Below are 8,983 nucleotides of genomic sequence, written 5' to 3'. Positions count from 1 at the left end.
AGTGATTCTCCCTGCTCAGCCTCCAGAGTAGCTGGGATTACAGGCGCCCACCACCACGCCTGGCGATGTTTTGTATTTTTAGTAGAGAAAGGGTTTCCCCATGTTGGTCAGGCTGGTCTTGAACTCCTGACCTCAGGTGATCCACCCACCTTGGCCTCCGAAAGTACAGGAGTAAGCCACCACGCCTGGCCTTTTTTTTTTTTTTTCCATACATTTCAGTGAGACAGATAGCGCTTACAATTTCACGTTTTCTAAACACAATGCTAAAGAGGAGGTTGGTAGTTATCTTTCTCTTTTTGCAAGAGAACCTTCACTTTTTCTTTACAGATTTTTATTTACCCTTAGAAAGGGCCCATGCAATCGAATAATAGTATTAAAAAAGCATCATTCCCTATTATTTAAGGAATAAACTACTGTTTCATTCAATAACATGGAAGAATTTTAAAAATATTATGGCTTTTGCAAAACATATTGTATATTTCATTTATGTAAAACTTAAAGACTATAGTGATATTAATATTTATGCAAAACTTAAAGACTAAAGTGATATTAAACAAATTAATAGTTTCCTGGATCTAGGTATAGGATAGAGTATTGAATGGGATTGGGTACAAAAGAAGATTTTTGGGTGATGGAAAACTTACATATCTTGAATGTAGTGATCACATGTTTGTTAAAACTCAGTGAATTCCACAATCAAAATAAGTGCATAATATTATATGTAAATTATACATCTATAAAAAATTAACCAGTAAGTATATCAAAAAGCTGACAATGGTTTCTGAGACGCTGTCACTATACATCCTACCTTTTTGTAATGTTTGAAAATTTTCAAATAAGCAGAAATAACTAATAGAATGCAAAAATAAAATAAAATAAAATAAAAGCATTTCTGTGGAGACGAGATCAGTAACTTCAGTATCACCTGTGGGTTTACCGGAAATGACTCTCAGGTCCCACCTTATACTTACTAAATCAGCATGTAAATTTTAACTATTTGCCCAGCTGATTCTCATACTTATTAAAATTTGAGGAGAATGTCATTAAAATATTTCTCAATAGATGAAACTTTATTATTTCTCTCGGAAGGATAAATGACTCCTAAATACCAGAAACTAGTGGAAATCTCAACTAATGCCACATTTATGACGCTAGATTCATCGTCATAATAATGGATTTTATATTCTGCCCTCTGTTCTGGAATAGCATTGTCACTAACAAGGGAGAAAAGGGTGCTGATGTTGACTTGGAATTTTGGCCTTAATTTCTAGGACACCAGAGTCCCATCTCATAAAAAAAGGTAGCATGAACTACCCAGAGTTGTGCCACTCACTCATTTATAAATGGTAAGGCAAGGTTAGCAAGAAGAGCTTTGGAACCGTAGCGAAGCTTTTCCATCCCTTCCCTGCACCGCTACCCACAGCAGGTGTTTCCTGGAACCTAGGCTTTGGCCACAAGCCCTGGGCTCATTGGGCGGGGGTAGGCGGAGCTGCCGGTGAGGAAGGGGCAATGCCTTAGGGGGGCGCAGCTGAGCTGTGAGACTGGTTGGTGTCGCGAGAAGAGGGGGGGCGTTGCCGCAGAGAGGGGAGGCGGGGCGGAGCCGCGGGGTGGGGGCGGGGCGTTGCCGCTGGGGCGGAGCCGAGCCAGTGGAGGGCGGTGGGGGCGGGGCAAGCGCGGAGGACCAGGGACGCGCTCCAGACCGCGCAGTTAGCGCCGCCTGGCCTGGGGCGGACCCGGTCAGGGTTCCCCAGCTGTCGTCCCTATGGGGCTGTGTTTTCCTTGTCCCGGGGAGTCCGCGCCTCCCACGCCGGACCTGGTGAGTAGAGCAGGTCCCTGCGTCCGCCGCCGGGCTGCGCCTTGAGCACCTGTCCTCGGGCTGCGGGGCGGGCCGAGCCTTTGGACCGGGTGGCGCAGGTCGAGAGCCCGCAGGGAGACCCTGCTAGCGAGGACGGGTGGACGCGTCAGGAGGGTCGTTGGGTCCTGTCAGAGCGACCTAGGCCGTCGCCTCCGTGTAGATCTCCACTTTTCTAACAAAAAGTTGTCGAAAGGCGGCCGTGGCGTCTTTCTACCTTCCACTGACTTTGGCTGCACCGGATATCCATAGGGCGCCGGCGCACGCCGAGGGCGTTGCGCGTGGGACATTCTGGGGGATGCGGTAGATGGAATTCGGCGCGAAACTACATTGCTTTCCCCGGGAGCTCTTTAGTCGTCTAGGAGATGTGCATTTTCATCTGTGTCTACCATCTTTTAAAAGAAGGTGCTCAGAAAGTCGCTTATACGCCTGAGCTTTGTCGGATATGTTTTTTTAATGATTTCTTTTTAGTATTTATCTCATTCTTTTACGTTCTCCGTTTAAAAGAATATGTAGTACAGAATGTCCAATTTATAATGTTGTCGTATTTAACAAAAATACTGGACACCCAGTTACATTCGAATTTCAGATATACAAGGAATACATTTATAATATCGTTTTGTGCCATGCAATATTAGGGATCTGGTTCTACAAAACCATTACTCATTGCTTATCTGAAATTCAAATGTGGCTAGTGGGTGTGTGGTACAATACATGTACACTTTTTGTAGCTTTCTGTTAACAGTATCTTTACATTAGTACTCCTTACAGGGAGTTAACATAAACCTGTTTCTCTTCTCTAGCTAAAAATTAGTTGAAGAAAATGAAGTATTTAGGGAAGTACATTAACTCTTCAGCTGTTATAGATACTAAAAATTTAGTACTTATAAATTTGATGTCGGAAAGTTCAGCTTCTCTTTGTTGCTGCTGTAGTTTTAAATTAAGTTGATTTTGTTGTTCTGGCTGTTGATAAAATATAACATGTCAGATTTTTTAAGCCCTCCCCCCATCCTCATGCTATCCCCTCTTCTCTTGATAACCACAGGGCTCACTGCTTGGATGTCACTTTATCAGTGAAGTTTTTCCTGACCACGTTAAACAAAATATATTCCCCACAATACCACCCACCCATTCTCCCATTACTTATCTGCCATACCATCTGACAGACGTTTACTTACTTCATTATATTTGTCTGTGCGCCCGCAGTTGGAATTTGTTTCATTTGGGAGGAGACATTTATCTATGTTTTTACACTGTTGTATCCCAGCACCTAGAAAAAGGGCTTTATAAAAAGTAGTACATGGTCTAGAAAAATAGCATTCACTGTTTTCTGATATGGAACAATACCTCTCATGAAATTACTCCAGTCCTTCCCTCCTACACACTGAGATTAGCCTACTTCATTTATTAACCTTTCCTAAAAACACCAGGTTACTTCAGACTCCATTTTAACTGGCAGTATCAAACCATGTATTTTCCTTCTTGTATTTGTAAACATTATTTGTTTTATTATTGCCCTGACTAGCTTGTAGGCCTTTTAATTAAAAAAGAGAGTAAATAAATGATTATATAGGCAAACCTTTTATCTGTTTTAGCATGTGCTGATTTGAAGGTGTATTGATTAGGAGAATGAAATTCAGAAAGTTGAGTAGTGGCATTCTTTGTGGGACATTTAGGGCCAGTACTGAATATTTTTGTAAACTGTTACAGTGCCTATGAAATAAATGTGAATAATTTATTAATAATAATGTTTGTTATTATTTTAATACATGTTTTTACACATTTCTTTAGGAAGAGAAAAGAGCAAAGCTTGCAGAGGCTGCAGAGAGAAGACAAAAAGAGGTAAGATTAAAGATCAAGTTTTGCCTACTTAGATAATTGAGTTTGTACTTTATTCTTCATAGATGTCCATAGCTAGATTCTGTAACGCAAATGGCCTTTGATATCCCAAAAATTTACATTTAAAGGTAATTATTTTCAAAATGATTTCCTTGTTTATATGAATTGCATTAATATATTTATATTAATATATGAAAACTATCATATCTTCTCTGAATTCAGATACTCTTTTAGTAATATCCTTCCTTTTAAAATGGCTGTGCATTGTAAAATACTTAGAGATGTGAAGCAAGTTTAGGGGAAAATTTGTATAGTTACAAAATACCCAGTGAAGAAATGATGTTTTATGTAAGGCTGTTGTAGAAATACCCTTCTAGGTTACCAAAAATAAACCAACTCCCTACCCCCAAAGAAAAACCTAGAAAGCAAAGATAGACAAAAAAATGGTTTGCACACTGGACAGATTTTTGTTGTCTTTCTGTATTTCTTATCAAATTTCTTCAAGGCTGCATCTCGGGGAATTTTAGATGTTCAATCTGTGCAAGAAAAGAGAAAGAAAAAGGAAAAAATAGAAAAACAAATTGCTACATCTGGGCCCCCACCAGAAGGTGGACTTAGGGTAAGTATTAAAATTTTCTTAGTGATTAACTTAACTGGCATTTAAAAAAAACTAATTTTCTCCTGAAATTTATTATCAGAAAATTTTGAAATAGTTTAAAAGCATGAGTAGTAAATATTGGAAGTAATACCAATTTATTTTAACATTTATTGGAATCAATTAGCTTTTTCCCCAAAATGAAATAATAGATTTGTTTATTATTTTAACACTATATTTTAATACTCTTATGCTTACTACTAATCTTAAATAATTCAAAAACTCAAGCAATATGGAAAAGTATAAAGAAGTATAAAAGTCATGCAAACTAAGTATCATTTTGATAGACATAATTTCTAACCTTCATTTATATATCTTGTTAAATTGGATTACACTATAAATTCTGTTTTATGGCCTGAGCTCTTTTACTCATTGATTTGTAATCTTTGATCTTTCCATTGCCACTCTTTATTATAGTTACATAAATGTTAATTTGGATTACAGAATGTATACAGGTGTGGGTATCATACACATACCTCCCTAGGTATGGATCCCAGAGCTAGACACTGGGAATATAATGGTGGACAAGTTAAGCAGCGTCTCTGAATGCTGGAGTCTTTACAGTCTAGCAGGACTTTAAAGGATTTATTTTTAAAATCCCTTAAAGTTCAGGAAAATAATGGCTCAGATATTAAGAATTTATTCTTGGTCCATTTTTAAAGTAAATAGAAGTTAGTATATTTGCGAAAAGGACAATGTCTGATTTCAGTCATTTATATTTAACTTGTCAATGATTTATGAGTACTTTTCAACAGACTCGTTTTTTTCTCTCAAAACTACACACACACACATGTACATGTACATATACACATACACTTGCCTACATGTAGATACTCTCCTAACTTGTGGGGCAAGCAGCTTATGAACACCCTGAGCAGTTGATTCTGGCTCAGGAATATCACAGAAATAAGAATGTGTGTCTCTGTGTATTTTACTATTGTAAGTTACTTCATCTAATATCATTTAATGAATGAAAATTTATTTATAAAGTTTTTTTATGGTGAACTTTTAGCAATATATAAAGTAATTAGTTTCAATATAAGGTAAATAAGTCTGACCATTTTGCTTATGTTTTTTATAATTCCATAATAGAACAGAATAGGTCTAGTGTAAAGTAAAACAGGTGATAACAAGGTCAAGTCTTTATCAGAAATATACTTTCTTTCAATATTCTGTTGAGATAACGTGCTGTTTCACTAGGTTTACTTCATATAGGGTTGTCAAAAACAAACACAAAATTACAAAAATTAAATTGTAGGACTGGAAATAATGTTGAGATCTACTATTTCACAGTAGAAGTGGTGAAGGTATTAAGTTAAAGTCACATGTAATGTTATAGGAAAAGGATACCTTAATCAACACTTAATCATAATTAAGAAGACACTTCACAAGTTCTAACCTAATGAAATTAACATCAGCTTTTAAACTGTAACAGAGAAAGAGGCTTTCTTAAAACTCGAAGCGTCCACACTCTGAAGTCTATAGATTAAAAAAAACAAATTAGGTCTTATATTACTTACGATCCCTTCAAAAGTGCTCAAAATGTAAACCATACCCGCTGTTGAATTTAGTTTCTGTTTTTCTTTGTGTACTGTTCTCGTAAGAAATCTCTCAAACTCACTTAGTAAAAATGACCCTCAGGACCATGAAACTAGAGAGTGGCAGGAGGGTTTTCTCCAGTGGCTCACTGTCATTAGCCACTGCTGTTGTCCACTGTGAGTGATTTTTCCTTGGAATATTCCTCATCACCTACCGCTAACACGCTGGCTTCAAGTGGCATGCTCCATTCTGCTTGACACATGCACAACATGTCAAGAGCATGAAGTGAAAAAATTCTGGAAGGCTCAGGGATAACAGAAGGGAAAAATACAAGGCAGAAGTACTTAACCCTCAAAACTCTTGGCCTATCGTCCTTTAATGGCTGCTGTCTGGCTCGTTTCATGGGCTGGCCTGAAGTATTGGTAGAGTCTTCCTAAGGTAGGAAGGTTAGGAAGACTCTTGCTTAGGTAGAGTCTTTCTGACCTGACTCTACCTAGAGTATGAGTCTAGTTTACATTCCCTGTCTTCACGCCTTTCACCTATTCATCTCCTGACCAGTGCTGCATCTTTCCAGGGTAATTAGCATGGGTAATGCTGTCTTCTGACTTCTTACCTAAGAAGTCAATGTGACGATGGCATCAGGATGCAAAGTACTATCAGTACAGGATATAGCAGCACAGGAGTAAGGGCAGACCTCTAGTATAACGGCTTTCAACCTTAGCTGCATGTTGGAGTTTCATAGGCAGCTTTCAAAAAGGATTGTTCATTGGGCTCCACCTCACACCAGTCAGTCTCTGAGAGTAGGGTTTAGCCATCAGGACTGTTTTAAGCTTTCCAAGGTAATCTAATGTGAACCCAGATTGAGAATCACTATCCTAGCGTTTATAACACTTGTCCTAAGAGAGATGTTTTGAAAGATAGAGTCCCATGGGAATAAATGTTTAAAAATGCTAAATTGTATATTGTAGACTATATCCCCTTCTTAGAAACTAAAAAAGGCACAGAATTATGGCCTCTAAGAAATTGTACAATGAAGAAAAGCAGGTTTACTTGGATTAATCTTTAATTTTGAAAATTTATTTAAACAGATTATATATATATATATATATATATAAAATCTGTTTAAATAAATTTAAACAGAATTTATATATATATATAAAACACCCAATAATATTCTTTGGATGTACTTGGAAAACACTATCAAGAGATTGCTAAATATTTCTGGTCCTATCCCAATGACTCTTCAGGACCTGTCACAGATTTAATAGACTTCATTAAACAAAGGGGCAAATGGAATATTTTCTCAACTCAAGAAGAAAAAGACCTTGCCAAACCATTTTTTAATGGTTTCTGCCGTTTCTTGACTCCTTGGCTCAAACAAGAGTTTTTAAATTTTTGTTTTGTGGTGGTTTATTTTGTGTTCCTTTACTGATTATTGGATATTTAGGATCTTGCTACTGAATAGCAGGTTCACTGTGCAGTGGTTACCAACTTCAGAGTCCAGTGGACAGAATACTCATGCATGTAACATTTACATGAAGAGGCTGAGCACAGTCACTCAGATATGTAATCTCAGCTGTAAGAGGGAGGCTTTGGGAGGCTGAGAAGATGGGATGATCACTTGAGGCCAGGAGTTAAGAGACCAGCCTGGGCAACATAGCAAGACCCTGTCTCTACAAAAGTAAAAAATGAATTAGCTGTGGTGGCATGTGCCTGTAGTTCTAGCTACTTGGGAGGCTGAAGTGGGAGAATGACTTGAGCCTGGGAGGTTGAGGCTGCAGTGAGCCATTCCCACCTCACCCCAGCCTGGGCGATAGAGTGAGACCCTGTCTCAAAAAAACCCCAAAACAAAACCAAAAACATTTAACGTGGAGTGAGTTTATTACTTACAGATTGGCAACAAGGGACAACAGAAGCCTAGGATTCATTATAAGCTTGTCTCCCAAGGAAAACTGCCTGGGGTTGATGACATCTGTGTGTGCCCCACTTGAACCTCAGATGAGTGCCCTGGGTTTTATGATTTGGGGGTTAGAAGGGGAGGTACTACATGACTCCTTGGGCTAAAGCATTGAAGGACATCCTGTCTTTAGGGAGGGACTGGAACAGAACTTGAGCTGTCCTGGCCATTCATTTGCTATCCCAGGATGTTACATTTCCAGCACATTGTACAGTTACTCTTGAAAACTACAGGCAAGACAGTGGGAGAGAGCTATCCTGCAACTACCCACCAATCTGACCAGATATTTTGTCTTCTTTATGCTTTTAAACTATCATTTCAGGCTTTGGACTATAATGTAAAATTTTATGAATAGCTGCTATTCAGAAAAATCATTTTGCATTTCTGTGTCCCATATGCCTCTTTTTACCTGTTTGTTCACTAAAATACTGTTATATAACTTTAAGTAAAATTTCCTATTCTTTCTCTTTTTTATCTTTTCTAGTGGACAGTTTCATAAAGCATAACATGAGTAGAAGAATCTACTGCCAATAACTGTTTATTATCTGCAATCAAGTGGACTTCATCAATTTAATTTCTTCTCTTTGAATAAATGAAGATTCAGACTTTGTAATATTATTGCCCTTAAGTGCAATGCTAAAAAAACTTTGATTTTCAAGCTTAGAGAATGGCTAGACTTTTCATTAAATACTGATTTTCCTACATTTGCTCTTCTGCAGTTAGTGGGTGATTTGCTATTTTTCTTAGTAGTTAAAAAATGGAACTAAATAGTGAATATACATACACTGCATGTAAACATTCTGCATATACCTCTAAGATTAAAATTCGCAGTTGTCTTTTCATCCTTTATAAAATGATCTAACTACTTATATTTGTGCTGCGTCGCCTTACATCTGTTTTTATTTCACTATATATGAAGATGTTTGATTAAACTTATGGACTTAGTGCCTTTAAACTGATCATCAGGGAGAATCTTGAAAAAATCGTTTGAAGGGCTGATGTGAAGGAGCACTGTAAATTTTTAAACTTAGTAATGAATATTCTTAGGCAGATGTAAAATTTTTTCCAATTTATTTTTATTTATGTAGCTTGTAAAATTAACATACCATGTTTTACTTTATGATAAAGGATTTTCTGTTTG

The 8,983-nt window shown here is 37.5% G+C and overlaps 1 protein-coding gene across 1 annotated transcript; it reads left to right on the top strand.

Annotated features, from left to right (window-relative positions):
- The first annotated feature begins 1,645 nt into the window (after positions 1-1,645).
- Positions 1,646-8,713, top strand: SVIP (small VCP interacting protein). The gene is made up of 4 exons (XM_003254333.3): positions 1,646-1,816; positions 3,644-3,694; positions 4,197-4,310; positions 8,327-8,713. The coding sequence occupies exons 1-4, from the start codon at positions 1,763-1,765 to the stop codon at positions 8,339-8,341; spliced, it is 234 nt and encodes a 77-aa protein (XP_003254381.1). The 5' UTR covers positions 1,646-1,762; the 3' UTR covers positions 8,342-8,713.
- The last annotated feature ends 270 nt before the right edge of the window (positions 8,714-8,983 follow it).

The sequence above is a fragment of the Nomascus leucogenys genome, chromosome 15 (assembly GCF_006542625.1).
Source record: "Nomascus leucogenys isolate Asia chromosome 15, Asia_NLE_v1, whole genome shotgun sequence".
In the NCBI taxonomy this organism is placed as follows: domain Eukaryota; kingdom Metazoa; phylum Chordata; class Mammalia; order Primates; family Hylobatidae; genus Nomascus; species Nomascus leucogenys.
Note: the sequence above shows the minus strand (reverse complement) of the source record. Positions and strands in the feature narration are given on the sequence as shown.